Source organism: Stegostoma tigrinum, chromosome 13, assembly GCF_030684315.1.
Source record: "Stegostoma tigrinum isolate sSteTig4 chromosome 13, sSteTig4.hap1, whole genome shotgun sequence".
Classification (NCBI taxonomy): domain Eukaryota; kingdom Metazoa; phylum Chordata; class Chondrichthyes; order Orectolobiformes; family Stegostomatidae; genus Stegostoma; species Stegostoma tigrinum.
The window spans coordinates 22,391,468-22,416,479 of NC_081366.1; the positions used below are offsets into that span (position 1 = coordinate 22,391,468).

Here is a 25,012-nt window from a genome sequence, read left to right on the forward strand (position 1 = left end):
CAGTGTGTTCATCATAGTATTTACAGACTCTTATGATGTCTGCAGACCAGAGAGGAGAGAGAGAGAGGGAGCGAGAGAGGGTGTTTAAAAAAAGGACTGCCACCAATAATGTAAAAAGCATATGACTTTAAAAGGAGTGAGCCATCAATTTGTATGGTAGGACATTAAAAAAGTTTGAATTTTTAAGTGGAGTGAAATGACCCAGCAGGCTAATTCCTGCATATCTCATTGTAATAGCACTTATACTGATTATACTGACTGTCTCTAATATTGTCTGCGGCCTAGGGTTTGCAGTCAATTACAAAGCAGGGTACTCACCGTTGAACTCGAGCTAAGTCATGCATAGCAATTGACTGATTCCCTCTGGCAATAATTTCACACCTATCAGTAGGCACTACCACTTCAACTGTTTACTGGGCATTCTCAGGGCTATTCAAGCAGCCAATCTGCTAAGGGATTTTCATGGATCCTTGGCCAGGAAAGGAAAATTTAAAATTTCTTGAATCGGGTAAATGTGAAGATTATGGCATAAAGTTGTAATGAACCTGGAAAATGAAGAAATTCTGAATACAACTGTGTTCGATATCTGTGGGGTTAGGATGAGATGGGTCCATGGTTGGTTTGAATCAGAACCCTAAGTGACAGATTCAAACTTCAGGCTTTTCAGACCATGCTGTACATATTCTGAAGTTGTGATCAGTTCCAAAGGATTGATGATGGTGAACGCTGAAAGTTTACCATCAATCCCAACTCCATGTCTAAAGAAAAAATGACTACTAGAGAATAGAGATAATAGGAACTGCAGATGCTGGAGAATCCAAGATAACAAGGTATGGAACTGGATGAACGCAGCAGGCCAAGCAGCATTTTAGGAGCAGGAAAGCTGACGTTTCGGGCCCAGACGCTTCATCAGAAAACTCATTAGAGATTAGGGCAGTTTAAGAATCCAAATCAAATATTATCTTGCCCATTACTCAAACTGTCTTCAGAGAGATTGAAGGTGTATCTGTGCATAAAGTAAGATTTCCCTAGGGAGGCTTCATTGTTACCCTCCCAATTCCTCAATCACCCACTTTGTAGATAATAGGTCAGTTGGAGCGAATTTCAATAAGAAGCAGACCACCAGCCAATCTAGGAAGTACCTAACATGACTGAACATGACCTAAGTCAGGTCAAGAATTAAACAGAGAGAATTTCAAAGCTGGAGCATTTCATTTTTTAATTAAAAAGCGATTCCTGAAAATCTTAAAACCCTTGAGTTTCTTTTGGTTTTTGTCAACTTAACCCATATTCAGGGCTTATTTAGTTACCAAGAGCAATGAAGTAAAATCAAAATCATGAAAGCTGACTTATATTTAAGTCAACTTGCATTTTATAGCATCACTAATGTAAAAAAATCTACCTACTTAATAATGGTGTAATCCATTATGGAAGTCACATGGAGTTAAAGAAGGAGCTGTGGGGAGAAGTGACCATCAGTCTGCTCTCAATTAATGAGTTTTAAATAAATACCAAACAGCATGAGCAAGTTTCAGAGCCCTGAAATGACATTGATGTTTTTAAGTTGTAATTCTCAAAAGTGGGTTGATACAGGCAAAAATGGATGTCCAAGTACATTAGGCAGCTGTCTGGCGGGACAAACTAACAGAATGTCATAACTAGAATTGTTAAGGGAACTTCAAACAACAACCTTTCAAAGGGAGAAGAGGCAAGTCAAAACAGAATGGTCTCTGCTCTCTTGTGATTTCAAAGATAGTGAGGATTGACAACCTTCTTGTCTACAGCAAGCTATCTTAATGCAAGATTCACTTTATCTGGAATGTGCTGGTGGAATTGAATGTTCTCATGTGTGCCAGTCTGGGTTTGGGCATCAGTGTCCTCTGAAGGCCACATCTGAAGCTGACTCATGTTGTTTTGCAGGTATAGGGATTTTTGCACTCAGTTCTTCAAACCAACTACCTATCAAACTGGACAAAAGGGAACAGGATAACAAAAGGACTCTCTCTTTCCCTGAATACTGGAATTCACTCATGGTTGAAAGGAATCAGAACAACTGAATCTCAAACAACCTGCAAAGTCAAGAATCTTGAAATCAACTTTTCAACCAACAAAGTTAACACTACAGGTAACCTCTGCTACAGAGATCAGAACATTTAACTATCAGGAACAGTTCAGAGACTGAGCAATGTATCTGTTTCTTCAAAACTTTTATTTTCTGGACTCAACTCTTATTTCTACTCTGCTTGCACATGTGTTACTAATTCTTCTTATAATTACTAATGAATAAACTGTTTATTAACTCAATAAAACCCAGTTAAATCTTTTAAAACAGAAATTTGGGTTCAAGAGAAAGGTATCCACAAGAAAAGACGAGAGAGAGAACGAGAGCGAGAGAGAGAGACAGAGACACAGAGAGAACGAACACGAACGAACAAGGTGTAGAGCTGGATGAACAGAGCAGGCCAAGCAGCATCAGAGGAGCAGGAAGGCTGACATTTCAGGCCTAGGTCCTTCTTCACAAGGAAAGGAATTTGGTTTTAAATTAATCTTGTTTGAACAAACAAGGGAGTGGAGGTGATTAAAGAAGCAGAATCAGTTTGTCCCTCCTTTCCCAAGAGCTTAACAATTTCAGGCATCCCATCTGGAACCATAAGAAATTGGGGAACATAACCAACAAAAGGAAGGAAGGGATATGAAAACCTGAGGAAACAGGGATGAAGTTCCAAAGCCTGGGATTTTGAAGGCTGCAAATATGGTTAGCACAGCAGGGTGAAAGGAGGGAAGATGCACAAATCTGATTTGGTGGAGTTGAGAATTTGAGGCACTGATGTAGGGCTAAGTACATTCTATAACTGTAAAAGAAATATTAGTTGCAATTTGTCCAGCTGCATCTTAAAAAGGCCACATTTAAATGACCTCACAAGCTAAACTAATTTTATTTGAAACTTCAATGTTAATGGTATGAAAGAGAGATTATAGGTAAATACCGACAGTGGGAAGTGAAAGCTACAATGAGATTCTGATAAACACCAAAGGATCAAATGGACAGTGTGCAGCATTCTGAGAGATTAAAGAGAAAGCTTGCCATGTGCCAAGCAGTTAAAAGATAAATTTCTCATATGTCAAGTAATTTCTTGTGCCCATCCAATTCTTGGATCAGACTCCTCCATTGTCTCACTTTTTAGTCGTTCTTTCTACTGATGAAGTCAAGGTTTCAAGTACAATTCATTTGGCTTTTAGATCTTTTACAAGCAAATGGAAATGCTGAAGCAAATATTTTCCTCACAATAGCTAAAATCTGATTAAGAAAAAAACAAGCAATGGTACTGAGCTTTTGTAGGTCTCTTTCTTTAACTTTGAAGTGCTGAACAATAGCCAATCGCCAAAATCAACTCACTTTTTGGCTCTCCTTCGAGATTTACAGGTATGATCATTTACTAAAATAAGACCCTAAAACTGTGATGCTGCAAGGTTCAAATTATAATGTTAATTAAAATGAATTGTGGACATGCACCTGGGCTGTAGAATTTGTGTAAAATGATTGAGATTGAATCAGCCGCCTGTTTCACATTGTGTCCATGGCTTCAACATAAGGAATAGAAGGGCATCCATGTTGTGCTTTTGCTGATAATCGACCTCGCCTCAACCTTGCTCCCATACACATGCAAAACCAAATCTGAAACAAAACCACAAGCTACTGTCAAACAATGTCAATAATTAATGTTTCGGGAATGGATTCTTCTGTTTTGAAGAAAGATTTGCACTAGGAATGTTAACCACCCAGTTCTCTCTACAAATGCTGCCTGCCTTGCTGCAAGTCTTAAGATAGCTACATAACACCAATACATGGCCACGTCACAAAAGGGTTGGTTTAGCTTAATTGGCTGGATGGCTGGTTTACAGTGCAGGAATATCAACAAAGTGGGTTCAATTCCCACATCTGCTGAGGTTGTGATCAAAGACTCTCCTTCTCAACCCCTCCCATTAGGTGTGGTGACCCTCAGATTAAACCACCACCACCAGTTGCCTCTCTCTAATGAGTGGGCAACTTAATGTTCTTGGTAGGATTACAACAATGTCTGTCTTCACTGTGTTAGAACTACAAAGATTCTGTCACAGAAACTAAGCATGACCGTTTAGTCATGAAAAGAGACTGGATAGACTAATTTCTGAAGAAGGGTGTTGACCCGAAACATCAACTTTCCTGCTCCTCTGATGCTGCTTGGCCTGCTGTGTTCAGCTTCACACTGTGTTATCTTGGATAGATGGAGTTGCTTTCCTTAGAACAGTGGAGACGGTGGTGGGGGGTGGGGGGGTGGTCATGATGATGTATAAAATTATAAGTGGTTTACACAGGTTAGACAGGAAGGAGCTTTCACATTGTTGGAAGGATCAATGACCAAGAGGCATGGATTTAAGGTACTGAGCAGAAGGTTTAATGTGGTGGAAATCTGGAACCCACTGCCTGTATGGACAGTAGAGGGATTCAAATGGGATTCAAATAGTTAGGTTTTTGTGATCAGAGATAATGGGAACTGCAGATGCTGGAGAATCCAAGATAACAAAGTGTGGAACTGGATGAACACAGCAGGCCAAGCAGCATCTTAGGAGCACAAAAGCTGACGTTTCAGGCCTAGAACCTTGATCAGAAAAGGGGGATGGGGAGAGGATTCTGAAATAAGTAGGGAGAGAGGGGGAGGCGGACTGAAGATGGATAGAGGAGAAGATAGGTGGAGAGGAGAGTATGGGTGGGGAGGTGGGGAGGGGATAGGTCAGTTCGGGGAGGATGGACAGGTCAAGGGGGCGGGATGAGGTTAGTAGGTAGGAAATGGAGGTGCAGCTTGAGGTGGGAGGAGGGGATAAGTGAGAGGAAGAACAGGTTAGGGAGATGGGGACGAGCTGGGCTGGTTTTGGATTGCGGTGGGAGGAGGGGAGATTTTGAAGATTGTGAAATCCACATTGATACCATTGGGCTGCAGGGTTCCCAAGCCGAATATAAGTTGCTGATCCTGCAACCTACGGGTGGCATCAGTATGTACACGTTGTGGCTTCCTCTACATTGGGGAAACCAAGTGGAGTCTTGGGGATGCGTTACAGAACACCTACACTCAGTTTGCAGTTAACAACTGCACCTCCCAGTCGCAATCCATTTCAACTCCTCCTCCCATACCTCAGACGACATGTCCATCATGGGCCTCCTGCAGTGCCATAATGATGCCACCTGTAGGTTGCAGGAACAGCAACTCATATTCCGCTTGGGAACCCTACAGCCCAATGGTATCAATGTGGATTTCACAAGCTTCAAAATCTCCCCTCCCCACACTGCATGCCAAAACCAGCCCAGCTCGTCACCGCCTGCCTAACCTGTACTTCCTCTCACCTATCCCCTCCTCCCACCTCAAGCCACACCTCCATTTCCTGCCTACTAACCTCATCCCGCCCCCTTGACCTGTCTGTCCTCCCCGGACTGACCTATCCCCACCTTACCGCCCCACCCATACTCTCCTCTCCACCTATCTTCTCCTCTATCCATCATCAGTCCACCTCCCCCTCTCTCCCTATTTATTCCAGAACCCTCTCCCCATCCCCCTCTCTGATGAAGGGTCTAGGCCTGAAACATCAGCTTTTGTGCTCCTGAGATGCTGCTTGGCCTGCTGTGTTTATCCAGCCTCACACTTTGTTACCTATTTCAAATAGTTAGGTGCTTGTTTTTGACAGCCTTGGTGAACAAAGAGACTTCTTCTGTGCTGTAAACTTATTTAAATCAAGTCAAGTTTTTATATTTTAGGCAACCATTCTGCAGCAACGCCATTCAATGTCACTTCAACTTGAGCATTAGCAGACTGATTCCAGAAATCAAATACATTTGCAAGGAAGACAAACAGTCAAAGGCAGGTAAAGAAGATATTTAATGGGTGAAAGGAATGGGAAGTAAAGAACAAAGGAAATAAAAGCATAAACAGATGAGAAAATAAATAGTTAAGGAAGAGGAAAAGAAGGGGAAAAATGAAAGGACAAGGGAGAGGAGAGTGAAAGGAAGGAAGAGTATAGGAAAGAAATGAAAAAGAACTGTCAAATCATATTTGATACCTCAGTTCTTTAAAAGGTTCAGCTCGGATATGTGGTGTTTCTAGAGACCTTTCAAACACAGCTCCTTCAGCACCTGCAGGGAAAAAAAAAATTTAATGTTAGTTCAGAAACATTAAAATTCAGACTTCTGTATTTCCACACCTGGATTAGTTAACTTGGTGAGCACCAATAAGACTGCACATAAAAATCTAAGATATGCAGAAACAGGTAATTTGCTGGCATCCTGGAGATTTTTCTACTCAACCAGTGGAAACTAGCCAGTGGTATTTAATGAGATCTCACTGTTGAAATCAAATAGGTTTCCTGCTGGCTGTTCCCTCGACTGCTTTCCTAGCCAAGAGTTAAAATTCACACATTATGATAGAGCACCAAAACTGTGTAACAGTATTGTGATATCCGGGTTTGATTTGTGCTCCACAGATATGACTACTTCAGGAGATAATGGGAACTGCAGGTGCTGGAGAATCCAAGATAACAAAGTGTGAAGCTGGATGAACACAGCAGGCGAAGTAATATCTCAGGAGCGCTGCTTAGCCTGGTGTGTTCATCCAGCTTCACACTTTGTTATCTTGACTACTTCAGGAGTATTACTTTACAAATGCATCAAGTGTTGTTAAGATGACCACTAAATTTTTTTAAAAAGTACCCAACTTGGATCTCAGAAGTGAGGAAAGTCACATTCTGAAATTGGCTGAGGGGAAAAAGCAATGACTGTTTCCTTCACTGTGCCAAATGTTCTAAAAGGGAACACAAATGAAAGTAAATTTGAGAAATTGCCCAGTCTCAAAACTGTTACTTTACCATGATGGCTGGTCTGTTTCATAGTTCATGTTTCAACTCAATCTGCAACTTTGAAAACATGCACCTTTTCTGGGCTATTTTTCCAAATATACTTGTCATTCATTTTTACCCTGTGTTAGTAGCCATCGCCTGAGCGTAAAACAGTAGACAGTTGCAGTACAGTAGCAGTTGACAAGGTTATTTGACCATAAGAGGGCGCCTCAGACATGCCTAATCCTGCCTTCACCTGAAATTCACATGTACATTTGCCCAGCATATCAGTCTTGAAGTACACATGATCATCCATTCTGACAGCAGTATCACTACCCTAGCTTGGATCAGTTAACTCAATCACTGCAGACTGTGGGGAACATGAGAGCAAACTTTTCCAAAGTGTTTTATGTTGTTCCATTGATACCCAACAGCTAGCTGGCTTTCCCTTTCCAAACTGTAGCCTTTACAAATAGTTATTACACCCATGTTCTCATTTATGTGGCAATATGATCTGCTGTTTATTCAGTGCTGAAGGGTCTCCAATAATCCTCCAGCTTCAAGACAAAAGCAGAAACTGCTGGAAAAACTCAGCAGGTTTGGCAGCATCTTTGGAGAGAAATCAGTGTCAACATTTCCAATCAAATGACGCTTCCTCAGAACACTTCATCTGACCTGAAAAGTTAACTCTGATTTCTCTCCACAGATACTGCCAGATTTGCTGAGCTTTTCCTGTAATTTCTGTTTTTCTTTCTGATTTACAGCATGATTTTTACTCCAGCTTCAAGACCCTGACACCATTGATAACCTACCATGTGGCCATGACTTGTTTAATTGGGCGAAAATCACAGCCAGAAAACTGCTGTCTAAAGAGGCAAGCTTTTCAGCTCTACTTCTGCCTGGCTTCGGATTCAAAAGCCCACAGGGAAAATCCCACACAAAGCATGGGGTTGTAGATTTATCTTTCCACTTTTCTGAACTTCTGCTTTTGACTCTATCATGGCAGATGAACATTGAACTAGTAACAAGGACTTTCCCAGAGAGCAAGAAAATGAGTATGACAATTAGTCCATGTTCACAGATTTTCCAACATTTAACTCTCGGCAAGTAACTAAGGGACAGCAAGTAAAAACAGTGTATCCTCGAGTACTGTAACAATGTACAAAAACTGACTAGAAACACTTCACACCATGTTGTTAAGTTAAGCCGACATGCTCCTTCTGAGGGCAATGCTGACTAAAAACAGATCACACTAGAGCCAAGATCAGAGTATGTCAGTGCAGCAATATCCTTCCCATCTGGGTCAGAGATAATGGGAACTGCATATGCTGGAGTATCCAGGATAACAAGGTGTGGAACTGGATGAACACAGCAGGCCAAGCAGTGTCTCAGGAGCACAAAAGCTGACGACTCGGGCCGAGACCCTTCATCAGAAACGGGGGATGGCGAGAGGGTTCTGGAATAAATAGGGAGAGAGGGGGAGGCGGACCGAAGATTTATAGAGGAGAAGACAGGTGGAGAGGAGAGTGTAGGTGGAGAGGTAGGGAGGGGATAGGTCGGTCCGAACAGGTCACAGGAGCGGGATGAGGTAAGGAGGTAGGAAATGGAGTTGCAGTTTGTGGTGGGAGGAGGGGATAGGTGAGAGGAAGAACAGGTTACGGAGGCGGGGATGAGCTGGGCTGGTTTTGGGTTGCAGTGGGGAGAGGGGACGAGCTGGGCTGGTTTTGGGATGCAGTCAGGGGAGGGGTAGATTTTGAAGCTTGTGAAGTCCACAATGATACCATTGGGCTGCAGGGTTCCCAAGTGGAATATGAGCTGCTGTTCCTGCAACCTACAGGTGGCGTCACTATGGCACTGCAGGAAGCCCAGGATGGACATGTCGTCTAAGGAATGGGAGGGGGAGTTAAAAGTGATTTGCTACTGGGAGGTGCAGTTATTTATTGCAAACCGAGTGTAGGTGTTCTGCAAAACGATCCCCAAGCCTCCGCTTGGTTTCACCAATGTAGACGAAGCCACACCGGGTACAGTGGATACAGTATACCACATTGGCAGATGTGCAGGTGAACATCTGCTCGAAGCGGAAAGTCATCTTGGGGCCTGGGATGGGGGTGAGGGAGGAGGTGTGGTGGCAAGTCTAGCACTTCTTGCGGTTGCAGGGGACAGAGCTGGATGTGGTGGGGTTGGAGGTGAACAGTCCCTCTTCTGCACCTACAGTGGCCCTAAACTCTTCCTCCGTTACATTAATGACTATATCGGCGCTGCCTCGTGCCGCCGAGAGGAGATCGAACAGTTCATCCACTTCACCAACACCTTCCACCCCAACCTTAAGTTCACCTGGACCATCTCCAACACATCCCTCACCCTCGTGGACCTCTCTGTCTCCATCTCAGGCAACCACCTGGAAACCAATATCCATTTAAGCCCACTGACTCCCACAGTTGCCTAGAATACACCTCCTTCTACCCACCCTCCTGCAAAAAATCCATCCCCTATTCCCAATTCCTTCACATCTGCTGTATCTGCTCCCAGGATGAGGCATTCCACTCCCATACATCCCAGATGTCCTCGCTCTTAAAGGACCGCAAAATACCCCCCCTCCCCCGCGGTGGTTGAGAACGCCCTCGACCGTGTCTCCTGCATTTCCCACAACTCATCCCTCACACCCCGTCCCCACAGCAACCACGAAAAGAGAATCCCACTCGTCCTTACATACCACCCCACCAACCTCCGGATACAACGCATCATCCTCTGACACTTCCGCCATCTACAATCCGACCCCACCAATAAAGACATTTTTCCATCCCCACCCTTGCCTGCCTTCTGGAGAGACCACTCTCTCCGTGACTCCCTTGTTCGCTCCACATTGCCCTCCAACCGCACCACACCCAGCACCTTCCCCTGCAACCACAGGAAGTGCTACACTTGCCCCCACACCTCTTCCCTCACCCCTATCCCAGGCCCCAAGATGACTTTCCATATTAAGCAGAGGTTCACCTGCACATCTGCCAATGTGGTATATTGTATCCATTGTACCCGGTGTGGCTTCCTCTACATTGGGGAAACCAAGCGGAGGCTTGGGGACCGCATTGCAGAACACCTCCGCTCGGTTCGTAATAAACAACCGCACCTCCTAGTCGCAAAGCATTTTAACTCCCCCTCCCATTCCTTAGATGACATGTCCATCCTGCGCCTCCTGCAGTGCCATAATGATGCCACCTGTAGGTTGAAGGAACAGCAACTCATATTCCCCTTGGGAACCCTGCAGCCCAATGGTATGAATGTGGATTTCACAAGTTTCAAAATCTCCCCCTCCCCACACTGCATCCCAAAACCAACCCAGCTCGTCCCCGCCTCCCTAACCTGTTCTTCGTCTCAACTATCCCCTCCTCCCAACTCAAGCTGCACCTCCATTTCCTACCTACTAACCTCATCCCGCCCCCTTGACCTATCCGTCCTCCCCGGACTGACCTATCCCCTCCCCACCTCCCCACCTATACTCTCCTCTCCACCTATCTTCTCCTCTCTTCATCTTCGGTCCGCCTCCCCCTCTCTCCCTATTTATTTCAGAACCCTCACCCCATCCCCCTTTTCTGATGAAGGGTCTAGGCCCGAAACGTCAGCTTTTGTGCTCCTGAGATGCTGCTTGGCCTGCTGTGCTCATCCAGCTCCACATTTTGGTATCTCCTTCCCATTTGGTTCAGGTATGCTGTGATGATTGCCAATCACCTCACAATGATACCATTTTAAGATGAAAATAGGCTGAAGGGTGAATCTTATTGGGTCCTGAACAATATGGGCAATGGCAAGCTACACGACAGAATTATGAGACATTTTTTTTCTGCATATTCCTAGTTATTTGAAGCATCCTTCCAAACTGTTTGGACTGAACAGCAAACATCTCTTTCGACATACCACAGGGGAAATCTGCTCACCTGATCACATTGGTAAACTAATGAATTATAGGAATTTACAGGGCAGATGAAAACCATTTGACCTATTGATTCTTTCCTAGCCATTTGCTAAAATGTTCCATAACTAATCCTACATTCTCTAGAAGTATGTCAGTGTCATATCATCCATCCACTTCCCTTTTAAGGTGCAATCGTCACTTTTCCACTATTCCTTCAGCAAAGCATCCATGTGTCACGTTTCTGATTTTTCCTGTTAACAGCACACAGAGGAAATATTGCGGTGGCAAGTTTCTATTTTTTGCCATCGATTTCTATGATTACCGATAACCTGAGTCATTTCCTGCATCATACATAGTGCTTGATCAGTTAATAGTAGGATCAATTCTACTCCTTTTATCATATATTAAAATTGATCTCTGCACATTTAAACAAAATGCGCTGGTAGCTTCATATTCCGGCCTTCTTCCGTACACTCAATTTGTCAGGGCACATTAATTGTCTGCAACACCATTTACAAAGAGGTGAAGCCCTATTGATAAGGTGTTGCAAATGATATTCTATCCCACAGCAACATTAGACTGTTTTTGCACTTCCTGTCCTTCGGACTGGGACAAAGTAACAAGTTGCCTTTAATTTCATATAACTGCATGGGCTTTTTGTGATGTGCTGGAAAAACATTAAAATAGTCTCATTAATATTCAGTCAAATGCCCAGCAAGTGGCTGCTTACTGCCAAATCCTGCCAGGCAGAAACTGGTAATTGTTCAATGAGAATTTTGACAAGGTAATCTTTCAATTGTTAGAATCACACAATCACTTTTCTATCTGATCACTTTATACATGCTTTTGTTTCGGTATTTTTGATTTTATTGGTTGATTAAGGCATTTGAAAGAAAACTTAGACATTTTCTCTTTGCAATCTTTTACTTGGAGTACCCTATAATTCATATCAAGATTCATTTATGAGTAAATCATCACCATTTGCAAACGCAAGTAGTGGAGCTGAATAGGGTTAGAAATGCATGGGTACCTAAGACTCGTAAACGATCAGCACCAACAACTACTTCACTGTCCTCCGCTGAAAACAATAACTTGTTGGTATTAGAAGTGACTTCAAAACGCTTGCCACGTGCTTCTATAGCTTCACTTCCTGCAGCCAAACAAAAAGAATTGTGAGACATTAGAAATGGAATAATGAGTGTCAAATGTAGAAATGCAATCCAGAAACTCTATTCTAAACGAACATGAGAAACATGTGAAACAGAAGCAGGAGTAGACAACATGATATATTGAGTCTGCTCTACCACTCAGTACGATGTAGTAGATATTCAATATTAACTCCATTTTCCTATCTGCTCTGCAGATTCCTTGATTCACAAATAGATCTAAAAATGTCTCTTTTAAATTACAAATCTTAAATTACAGATCTTACAAGTCTACTCTAAATCATTATGTATCTTTTAGTTGTAAATATACTCAACAATGGAGCATCCAGAAACTCCTGGAGTAAACAATTCCAAGGATTCACAACCTCTGTTTGCAAGATGTGCTGACCAAGGGACATGCGTCTACCCTGTCAAGCCCCTTCAGAATCTTGTATATTTTACTGAAATTACCTTCCAAACTTTTAAACGCCAGAGTAAAGATCCAAATTATTCAGCCTCTCATCACAGTACAATCTTCTTATCTCAGGAAGCAATCTAATGAAACTTTGCTGCATCACCCGCAATTCAATATATTTTTCCTTAAATACTGAGACCAAAACTGTGCACAGTATGCTAGGTGTGGTCTCATCAAAGTCATACAAAAATAGCAAAATCTCTTTGATTTTGTACTTGAATCCCCCAGCAGTAAAAGCTTTCCAATTTTCCCTCCCATTTTTTTGATGTATTTGCTTGCTATCTCAGTTACCCTTGTATGAGCTATATCTAAGTCTCAAAAATATTTTTGCTTCTCTATTCTTGTAACCAAATTGCATAAACCTTCCATATAATACTCCAACAGGCACTGCGTTGCATACCCACTTAACATATATATCTTTGGAGCCAATTGCACTCTCTTGACTGCCTAAATTAGAGTTTCCATTTAGGTTAACAGAAAAAAGTAGAGCAGTTTACTCTTATTCCAATCATTAACACAGAGTATAAATAACTGATGCTCCAGCGCAGATTTTCATGGCATACCATATAAACAATCTGCCAATTTGAATATACCCAATTTATTCTCACTCTCTGCGTCCTGCCTGTCAATCCTAAATCTCAATTTGTAGTATTAACATTGGATATAGCACCTCATCCAATGCTTTGGAAATGCAGGTATACTGTATCTACCCACTCCCTTTTACTTTTACTATCAGTTACTTCCCCGAAAAAGTCTATGATCTTTATCAAGTACAATTTCCCACGTGTTGAGCTATTTTGACTCTGCCTTATCAGACTATAATTTTCTAAGGACATTATTAAGACTTCCCTATTCAATCTTGGATTTCAGGATTTTTCTGAAGTCTGATACGAGGTTAACTGGCTCTTAGTTCTCTTTATTTTCTCTCCTCCATTCTTGAATATAGTCTCATGTTTGCTAACTTCCAATTCCTTGGCACTATTCTAGAATCTATGGAATTTTGGAAAAGCATGTATCCATCATCTCTGCAATTATCTCTTTTAAAGCCCTAAGATGTAGGGCATGAGATCCTGAAGAAGGGTCCCTGGACCCGAAACATTAACTCTGTCTTTTCCTTCACAGATGCTGCCAGACCTGCTGACCTTTTCTAACAACTTTGCTTTTGTTTCTGATTAAAAACTTTTGCAGTTCTTTAGGTTTTTATGAGGTCCTTGGGTTTTGTTGACTGCTAATCACTTTATTCACTCTAATGCTTTAACTCCACTAATAAAAATCCTTTAATTTCCTTATTCTCTTTAGCCTATTAGCTTGTCTCTATTTTTGTTGCATAATTTTTGTCTTCCACTAAGTACACAGGGGCAAAATACTTTTTAAAAAAAATTGTGTAATTTCCTTAATCCCCATCATAATTTCTCCCGTTTCTGCCTTGTAGGAACTAATGCTTACATCAACTACTCACTTTATAAAATTGTAAAGCCTTGTATCGTACTTTTTGTATTTAAGGTTAGTTAGCTCTAATATTCTCTTTCTCTATCATCTAATCAGCATTTTACTGCTTTCTAAAACTTTCTCCATCTATATTCTCGATATTATTTTTTGCAATTTTAAAATGCTACTCCTAATCTCCCTAGTAATACACAAATGGATTTGTCTTTCTGCATTAGAGATAATGGAGATTGGATATGGATAATAGAGATGATGAAGGGTCTAGGCCCGAAACGTCAGCTTTTGTGCTCCTGAGATGCTGCTTGGCCTGCTGTGTTCATCCAGCCTCACATTTTATTATCTTGTCTTTCTGCATTCTTGTTTTTTAATGAATTTTATTTTTGTTAATCTCTCCACAGAGCCGGCCTGACCTGCTGAACACTTCAATTATTTCATGCCTTTATGATTTCCAGAATCCATAGTATTTTACTTTTTTATTCCCTTTGACTGCAGCTCATTTCATGTATTATTGGTTTAGGAGACCACTAGAGAAACATTCTACAAATCATTCAGATTTGGTCCATTTGACATGTCTAGTCTGTGAGAAGATTAAATCTCCAATATCTGTTATATTGTCTTTGTTGCAAACTCCAATTACATCTTGTTTAATCCTCTTCAGTGCTATAATTACTGTTACTGAGCATATAAATTAATCACACTAGTGTTTTTCTCCTCCTTGACATTTCTTATCCTTCTTTTTCCTAATCTCTCGCCATACTGATTCTAATTCCAAATCTTCTGAAGCAAGATCCTTCCTTACTACTGTCCTAATGTCATCCATTATTATCAGACCTACTCCCCCTCCTTTTCATTCTATCTACCTTCTAGACATGATAATGTGCTGTGAAATATTTATTTCTGGACTGTCTCTGGATTGTCAATTGCATCAGACCTATTTATCCCAATTTTTTCCACTAGATTATTTATCTTATTATGAACACTTTGCAGCATCTTTCTGAAGTGGGACTTCCTCCCAAGATAAGGGCAGAATTCTCCCATTAAAACAATTAATGCTGCTTGCTGTGTTAAATTGCTGTGGAGCAGCCATCAGCATTGTGGGTTTACTACAATTGACTATTCCAACCAAAACTGAGTTATTACATTTGTCTTCCTTCCTTTAGTTCTAGCCTCATATAGAGATGCCTGACCAAATGTTCCTGTGTTCCTTACAACTGGTCATTAGAAGATTTGCGAGAGTCAATTATCCTGACATTCTTTTTCTTAAACCTTTTCTGATAAAATATCCATGTAATATCTTCCTTCCCTAGAGCAGCACGGTCAAAATTCAACTGGTAGATATCAATAGCTACTGCAATATTGAAAAAGAGCACAATAATGTTGCACATCCACTGAAATTAATTGGAGCTATCACTGACAGTATGTAGGCTTAAAGAAATCCCAGTCTGAAAGGAGTTAACTAAACATTTGTGTGCTTATTCAGAACTGAAAAGCATCATGTGGCCCGTTATGAGCAAATAAGCAGTAAATTATGACCTTACCCATATCAAAATAATTTCCCTTGCGCCTCAACAGCTGGTACCTCAAGGTTAAATCCTAAGAAGTGTTTCATTCATTTATATAATTAAACATATCCTTGCTTTGTTTTATCTTGTTCCTGTTCTGTCAGCAAGTTCATGATTTTTAACTTAAACATGGACACATCAGCAATTGCAAGCCTGCAAAAAATTGCTGCCCGCGCAGTTTAAACGTATTTGTTTTCAACTGATCTACTTGATTGAAAATCATCTGGCACATCAATTATACAAACACTTGGGCGGGTGAGCCAGGAAGGGCCACACTAAACAAAAATATGAATGTTGAAAATAACATTTGGCTAAGTATACAAATAGGAAAGATTTGGGGGCGATATAGACCAAATGCAGGCAGTGGGACTAGTTTGGCTTGGGAACATGGTCAGCATGGACAAATTGAATTGAAGGATCTGTTTGCAGGTTGTGTGACTCTATGACTCCATAACATTTGCCACCCAAGGAATGAGATATTAACTTATTCACTTGCATTTTTCCATGAAATTTTCACAGAAATTCACCAAGGCTCATATGACAGCACTTTTCAAATCCACATCCACTGCCATCTAGAAGGGAAAGGGCAGCATTCACCATCGCTTGCAATTTCAAATTTAAGCCACTTCAAAGTGCATTGCTATTTCTTCATGTCACTGGGCCAAAATCCCGCAACTCACTTCCTAATTGCAGGTTAATTTTCAGTAGCTGAGTTTTGATGTCAACACAGTTCAGATTGCAGAAAACTGAAAAAAAAAGGCCTGCAGTTTTAAAGCTGGCATGCCTCTCTAACTTAGCAATTGTACAAAACAGGAAGTGACGGAAATGTGTGCCAACCTGTAGACCATGTCATCCTGCGATGGGTCTGTGAGCAAGATTGAGACGGGGAATACTGATTGCACAGAAATAGAATTCGGTGGGAAAGCTCTGCAGGTTTGGCAGCCTCTGTGGAGAGAAATCAGAGTTAACGCTTCAGGGCCAGTGGCCCTTCTTCGTAACTAGAGTTCTGAAGAAGGGTCACTGGGCCTGAAACATTAACTCTGATTTCTCTCCATGGATGCTGCCAGACCTGCTGAGATTTTCCAGTAATTTCTGTTTTTGATTCAGATTTTCAGCATCCACAATTCTTTTGGTTTATGAAAGCAATGATACTGTCGAATGGACAAGAGTAGATACGCTGGTATTCCTGACCCCACAAAACAGTTTAAAAAATTTTGAACTTACCCTTTAGGGTCTCATTTGCCCCAGATCCATGTTTTCACTGGGTTCGCCTGTTGGGAATATTTCTGTTACATCCTGCATTGGTTTCCTAGTAAAAATAACCATCAGGTCCAAATGAATATGTCAGAAAGTGACATACATGATTTAAATTGGACCCTGCTGGCTTAGAGTGTTTGTTATCGTTACTTGCTCAGTGAAGGAGTTTAAAATTCTTTCTGTTCATCCCCCTTCAATTCCATGGAATTTAAGTGATCTGGGTGATATACTTGTCCAGTTTCCCTTGGGTGGATACAGCCTTGATCTGTTCTGCATTTGATAGAAGCAAAGCAAGCTTCTGTTCATTTTCCCAGGTGCTCTGTTACTTGTAGTTATAACAGCTATAAAAGGAACATAAAGGATCAACCAATTCCCATCATAAATGCGACCTTGGCCTGAAGGGAACAATAAGAACCACTTACAAAGATATCATGAATGGAAAGTGTGGTTCAATTCTTCTACCATCCTTGAGAAGTGTCAGATTTTTAGCATCCCACAGCAATGTGTTTAAGACTGGGGGCTCAAGAAGTATTGACAATTGAACCAAACATGGTGGAGCTGTTGGTGATCATCCCAGGTTATATATAAATAATGAAAATGAACTGAGCGAACTTTTAATGCTTTTTTTTCAGAAAAAAATGGAACTGAATCTAAAAATGTCTTATTTTTCAAATTTTCTCTTTTGGAGAATAATTTAGTCACTAAATTTTACATGGAGGTGGTGACCTTGATCGGCTGTGGGAAGCTCAGGCAACTATGAATGGATTTTACAGTTCTTAGGCAATTAACTGTCTGAGGCCAGGCTTACTTCAAGAGGGTTACGGTATAAGTCTAGGGAAGTCTTACTGCAACTATACAAGGTGCTGGTAAGACCATATTTGGAGCATTGTGAGCAATTTTGATCCCCTTATTTAAGGAAAGATATAATTTCACTGGAGGTAATTCAGAGAAGGTTCACACGATGGCAAAAAACCTGAAAACTAAACATACTGGATGCTGGGAATCAGAAACAAATACAGAAATTGCTGGGAAAACTCACCAGGTCTGGCAGCATCTGTGGAGAGAAAGCAGAGTTAATGTTTCTTCAGAGCCAGTACAAGGGATTGTCTTATGAACAAAGACTAAACAGCTTGGGACTGGAATTGAGAAGAATGACAGATGATCTTATTGAAAGGTATATAATTTTTAAGAGACTTGAACAGGGGAAGCACTGAGAGAATGTTTCCCCTTATGGAGATTCCAGGATTAGAGAGCATAATCTCAGAATAAAAGAGTACCAATTTAAGACTGAAATGAGGAAGAATTTCTTCCCTCAAAAGTTTTGGAATCTTTAGAGCTCCTTGCCTCAGACAGCAGTGGGGCAAGATCCTTGTGTACATTTAAGGCCAGGATAGAAAAATTCTTGATCGGTAGGAGTCAAGGGATAATGGGAAAATGCAAGAAAGTGGACATGTAGAATGTCAAAGCAGTCATGGTCCTATTGAGTGTTGGAGCAGGCTCAAGGGATTGATTGGACTCCTCTTGTTTCTTTTGCTTCCAGGAGCGACTGCCAAGAAATGTCCAACTGCCAAGAGCTGCCAGTCAGTCCCAAACAAAGAACATTGTTAGAGGTTGTATGTGAGGGTAAGTGGGGCATCCACGACAGAGTCATTTAGTCAGGTCCTGACCAGGTGGGAAAACGGCTTCAGTTAGGGGCAAGGCAGCTGTTCAAGCTAAGGTGGCTCTACCTACGGGAGTGCTGGTGGTTCGCAGAGGTGAATTTCATATGTGGGCCCTCCCTTTCCACAACCCTGTAACTAAATCTCCATGGTTTAACTGTAGTGGTAAGCAATCGCCTTTAAGTGGCCCTTAATTGACCACTGAAGGACATTGATTCATATCACTTCCACCCAATCTGCCACTGGTAAGATAACAGCAGAGATGGGTATATGCCAGGCATGACACACCCTCTCGCCGACAATCACTACCTCTATTACAGGCCTACTGCTGTCCACCATATGGACTCATTTCAATAAAATGCTAAAATGCGTAAGTCTTTTCTTCTGGCATCTTCTGCCCCAAGAGGAAACACTCCTTTGACTTTATCTCTTCATTTCATTCATTTAGCATCTATCTCCCTGCCTCTCGGTGATTACACCATGCATTTGAGAAAGCTGTTGTGGCAAAAATCCTGTTGAGCCACTCAATGATACAGCACAGCGACACACTGCAGCACAACATCAGCAGAGCAGCCTGAGTGTCAATCATCTTCATTGCTATTTTCAGCATACCCAGCTTGAAAGTGTCTCATAAGAGAGCTCCACACCGTCTGCATGATATTCAGTCTTACCTGTATTTAACTGTGTAACAGTCTGATCCTGACTATTCCGGATGCTGACTGTAACATTCCGAGAAGACTGCAAGTAAAGGGAGCTGTCCTATAAAAAAAAGCAACATCAGAAAAAAAAGTTAGATATATTCCTTTGAGCTTTGGTCTATTATTGTGGCAGCTGCGTTATTTATGCAAATTGTAAGATATAAATAATGAATTTGGTGGTGATATGGTGGGGTGGACAATAAACCAGGCAGAAGGGTACATCTACGGACATCCCACTACCAATTAATGCCAGAGAATCTTCCCATCATAGCCAGTATTACCCACTTCATGGACAGAATTGGGAAAATTAAGGAATTTTGCATCCAATTTCCACTCCAGCAACCTCCATATTCAAATGTTTATCCTTTGCCATTTCTGCCACTTCCAGCATGTTGCTACTGCTTAATACATTGTTCACCTCTCATCAGCGTTCTAAAGGGATTGCTCCCTTTAGTGATTATAATAAGGTCAGCCAGGTGACCTCACAGAATAGGAGTTCCCTGACTGGGGCTGTTCATCTGGTCCAAACAGGGAGTCCTGGCTGACAGATATAAACGTGAGTGGTAGAGGTTCACTTCACCAACACCCAGTTCATCCACTTCACCAACACCTTCCACCCCAACCTTCAGTTCACCTGGGCCATCTCCAGCACATCCCTCACCTTCCTGGACCTCTCAGTCTCCATCTCAGGCAACCAGCTTGTAACTGATGTCCATTTCAAGCCCACCGACTCCCACAGCTACCTAGAATACACCTCCTCCCACCCACCCTCCTGCAAAAATTCCATCCCCTATTCCCAATTCCTCCGCCTCCGCCGCATCTGCTCCCACGATAAGACATTCCACTCCCGCACATCCCAGATGTCCAAGTTCTTTAAGGACCGCAACTTTCCCCCCACGGTGATCGAGAACGCCCTTGACCGCGTCTCCCGCATTTCCCGCGACACATCCCTCACACCCCGCCCCCGCCACAACCGCCCCAAGAGGATCCCCCTCGTTCTCACACACCACCCTACCAACCTCCGGATACAACGCATTATCCTCCGACACTTTCGCCATTTACAATCCGACCCCACCACCCAAGACATTTTTCCATCCCCTCCCCTGTCTGCTTTCCGGAGAGACCACTCTCTCCGTGACTCCCTTGTTCGCTCCACACTGCCCTCCAACCCCACCACACCCGGCACCTTCCCCTGCAACCGCAGGAAATGCTACACTTGTCCCCACACCTCCTCCCTCACCCCTATCCCAGGCCCCAAGATGACATTCCACATTAAGCAGAGGTTCACCTGCACATCTGCCAATGTGGTATACTGCATCCATTGTACCCGGTGCGGCTTCCTCTACATTGGGGAAACCAAGCGGAGGCTTGGAGACCGCTTTGCAGAACACCTCCGCTCAGTTCGCAACAAACTACTGCACCTCTCAGTCGCAAACCATTTCCACTCCCCCTCCCATTCTCTAGATGACATGTCCATCATGGGCCTCCTGCACTGCCACAATGATGCCACCCGAAGGTCGCAGGAACAGCAACTCATATTCCGCCTGGGAACCCTGCAGCCATATCGTATCAATGTGGACTTCACCAGTTTCAAAATCTCCCCTTCCCCAACTGCATCCGTAAACCAGCCCAGTTCGTCCCCTCCCCCCACTGCACCACACAACCAGCCCAGCTCTTCCCCCCCACCCACTGCATCCCAAAACCAGTCCAACCTGTCTCTGCCTCCCTAACCTGTTCTTCCTCTCACCCATCCCTTCCTCCCACCCCAAGCCGCACCCCCAGCTACCTACTAACCTCACCCCACCTCCTTGACCTGTCCGTCTTCCCTGGACTGACCTATCCCCTGCCTACCTCCCCACCTATACTCTCTCCACCTCTCTTCTTTTCTCTCCATCTTCGGTCTGCCTCCCCCTCTCTCCCTATTTATTCCAGAACCCTCTCCCCATCCCCCTCTCTGATGAAGGGTCTAGGCACGAAACGTCAGCTTTTGTGCTCCTGAGATGCTGCTTGGCCTGCTGTGTTCATCCAGCTCCACACTTTGTTATCTTGGAATTCTCCAGCATCTGCAGTTCCCATTATCTCTGGTAGAGGTTCTGTTCACTCTGAGATCTGGCTGTGGGGAATCTGGATCGGTGTTAAGAATAGTCCATGTGCAAATCAGAGGTGACTTGGTGATTGGATACCAGCCTCTGTGGAGTTAAATCACTCCCTCTGTGACATCCTAATCCACTTCACCGTCACACCTTAAACTTCATCCCTCTCCCACTACACCTTCCCAGCAATTGTGGGAAGTCTAACACCTACCCTTTTACCTTTTCCCTCTACATAGTCAAAGGCCCCAAACACTCCTTCCTGGTAAAGCAGCAACTTCTTTCAAGCCAGTCTACTGTATATGCCGTTTATAATGCAGTCTCCTCTACAATGGGATGACCAAACTTGGACTGGTCAACTACTTTCTGGTACATCTCTGCTCTGTCTGGAAGAATGGCACCGACCTTGCAGTTGCTTGCCATTTCAGTATATCATTTTGCTCCATGCTTATATTTCTGTCCTCGGCCTGGTGTAGCATTCCAATGTAGTCCAACACAAGTTAGACTAACAGAAATAACAAGATGTAGAGCTGGATGAACACAGCAGGTTTTCAGAGATAATGGTAACTGCAGATGCTGGGGAATCCGAGATAACAAAGTGGGGAGCTGGATGAACACAGCAGGCCAAGCAGCATTTTAGGAGCACAAAAGCTGATGCTTCAGGCCTAGACCCTTCGTGTGCTCCTGAGATGCTGCTTGGCCTGCTGTGTTCATCCAGCTCCACATTTTGTTATCACAGCAGGTTTTCTGAAGAAGGGTCTCGGCCTGAAACGTCTGCCTTCCTGCTCCTCTGATGCTGCTTGGTCTGCTGCGTTCATCCAGCTCTATTACTTGTTATCTCAGATTCTCCAGCATTTGCAGTTCCTACTATCCCTAGACTAACAGAATCTCATTTTCCACTTAAGCACTTTACAGCCTTCAGGTCTCACCACTTAATTTAACAAGTTGGAGCCACGGGCTTTATTTTGGTGTACTTTGTTTTCATTTCTACCTGCATCTTGATTCCAAAATTTTGTTTGCAGTTCAAGCTAACATATAATCTGCTACAATACACTACTTTGGATTTATGCTTGGTCACCTTTCAACATTAGTTTCTTTTTCATTTTTTAGTCCATCACACCTTTGATCTCTAATCTTCCTCAACCTCTGACTATTGCCTGACCTTTTCTTTGTTGTACTTGCTTCTCTGGTTTTTTCCAACTGCATAAAAGACAAAACATTTCCACCTTCCTTCAGTTCCCTAGAAGAGAGGTATCGGTCTCATAACACCAACTCTCCACAGATACGTCCAAACCTGCCGACCTTTTCCAGCCATTTCTGTTTTTATTTTAGATCTCCAGTATCCACAGTATTACACTTTTGTTATGAATATACATATTGAATACACAGAAAAAATGGTTGTGTTTAATAAATGGAAAAGAGAAGCAGGATGTTGAAGTGATAGGTCTTCATGATAAAGTATCTGGCAGATCTTATTGTTGCTTATGGAGATAGAATCATAAAAAGAACTTTGTTACTACATCACACACAAATGTTCAGCGATGCCACATTAATTTTACTTGATGTTTGTATGCTAAAAAGAAATGTATTTAAGATATTTTATAGAGACATGTTTCCTATAAAATAGTGATTCACATTTTAAAACTTGACAGGAACAAGAATTGAATCCTTAATTTGATTTTTTTTCCAATATCTGTTTCATAAAGACACTTTTATTAGAATGCAGACAGTTTGCTTCTGCTTCACATTGACTAGATGTCAGCTAGGCTAGCTCATTTTAAAATGGACTTAGATATCATTAATGTGCTCTGTAGTTAATTAATAATTTTATCACTTACAATGTTTGTTTCATTAAGAGCTACAGCACAGTAAGATTGCACAACATGCTTAATTCAATATCTTTTCCATAGAATTTAATGTTGTTGGGTCTTATTTATTAATAATTTAGAATTGAAGGGCATTTCCATTATACAGAGGTAAATCCCTGCAACTTGAAATCATATCTTTGCTGTCCTATTTATTGACATTTTAAACAAAAGGCCATAGCTCATGATCATAATATGAGAACACTTAGCTGCAACATTGCTACACTGGAAAAGGCAGTGTTTGTTTGGATTGACCGCAGACTGACTGTGTGGAAATAAACATAGAATAGCCCACTGCAAAGGTCTGACATCAATACATCTGCTTTAATTCTAGCTGATGAAATGTACATTTCCTGACCTTCACAGGGAACACAGAAAACTTTCAAGTAAGGATTATTATGAAATATCCTCCATCAGAGGATAGGGTGAGATGCCCTTCAGAGGGTTGGTGCAACTCGATGGGCTGCATGGCCTCTATCTGCACGGTAAGGATTCTACAATTCTATCAGCTTTTTTCCAATCATGCGAATGAATTAAAGAGTTAACATCAATACTTGCCATGAAGTACATAATGAAAGTAAAGCACTTTACCTAATCTTTCATGTAATGTGTTTTAATGGCTAGCGGAAATAAAAGTGGAGCACTTAGAACAGAGGCAGATATTGTATGAAAATGGCAGCGAGCTAGTCCACCATGTACAAGTGCATCTCTCAACATCCCCTTGTAAGTGAAAAACACACAGACAAAAAGAAGTTTGCATGTACTAGTATGTACAGTTACAAGCTACCATTACCCAATGTACATGGTCAAAAAAGAATTTTAACATTCCTTAATAAACTGTGTGTTAATTCTAGTCCCTCCTACCTTTGTTACTCTCTGCGCATGCAGTGTGTACATCTCTTTAAATCATACTGGCATTTTAATTCATTCTTCTTTGCTGAGTTTGAACAGCTTTCTTACCGTTATGAAAATGCACTCAATCTCAACATCAGACACCATGTTTCATGATAATAAAATGTGAGGCTGGACGAACACAGCAGGCCAAGCAGCATCTCAGGAGCACAAAAGCTGACGTTTCGGGCCTAGACCCTTCATCAGAGATGCTGCTTGGCCTGCTGTGTTCGTCCAGCCTCACATTTTATTATCTTGGAATCTCCAGCATCTGCAGTTCCCATTATCTCTGATACCATGTTTCATGAAATGTGTTTTAATACCTGTTCCAATCAAAGTGAAGCAAAAGGAGATCTCACATGACAACAGCAAGTCAGTTAGTACGGTATGTGCAGCTGTATTTCTCCAGATAGATACTAGTTTACAATTTAAATAAATGTGCTGCTGGAGATTAGTTAATGGTAATTAATAACACAAACAGTGAAGATGGAAAATTAAACGTAATGTATGATTAACCAGCATTGTGGCAATCACATGTTACATCTGAAGCATTGAAGGAGAAAAGAGAATGGCCACTTAAGGCTGCGTGCAAAATTAATCTTGAAATTTATCAAGTAGTTCTCTTTGCAGTGGGCCATTTCAATCTCCTTTGAATGCTATCAGGAACTGCTATTATTTCTTAAAGATTAAACTATCTTTCTATTCATTGTGTGCCAAGTCTCTACCAAACATCGCTTTCAAACACACAGGTTACATTTCCTTCCATTTGCTAGGGAAAAACAGGTCTGAAGAAAGAACATGAATAGCCAACTATTTTTCGAACATTAAAGTAAATAAAGGAAACACATCACAGTGCAATTACTGACAATTTTATTTCAAGATTCAATGGCACAGTGAGAATTAATAATGTGTTTAAAACAGCAACTTACAAAGAAATGACATGGATAACGTGACTCTTACTGGCTCTTAGCTGTGAGTCATTTGGGTTTTTAGACAGAATAGTTCAATATATTTTGAACGTATCTCTGACCCTCTGTCCATCCTTTCCAGTGGATACTGCTTCATAAATGAATGAACGACTTAGTTATTGTCATTTGCAATATACAGTGAATAATACAGTAAAATACAGTAAAAAGCTCCAGCAGTTGCTACTA

At 41.9% G+C, this 25,012-nt stretch overlaps 1 protein-coding gene across 6 annotated transcripts in view; it reads right to left on the reverse strand.

Annotated features, from left to right (window-relative positions):
* sgcd (sarcoglycan, delta (dystrophin-associated glycoprotein)) overlaps window positions 1-25,012 on the reverse strand; it is a 483,273-nt gene that overhangs the window by 26,075 nt on the left and 432,186 nt on the right. For all 6 annotated transcript variants that reach the window (XM_048543422.2, XM_048543425.2, XM_059650607.1 and 3 more), the window contains 3 exons: window positions 18,986-19,073; window positions 11,802-11,921; window positions 6,091-6,163 (listed from right to left, as the gene is read on the reverse strand). In XM_048543422.2, the coding sequence (XP_048399379.1) occupies window positions 6,091-6,163; window positions 11,802-11,921; window positions 18,986-19,073 (281 nt within the window). The remainder of the gene's footprint in view (window positions 1-6,090; window positions 6,164-11,801; window positions 11,922-18,985; window positions 19,074-25,012) is intronic.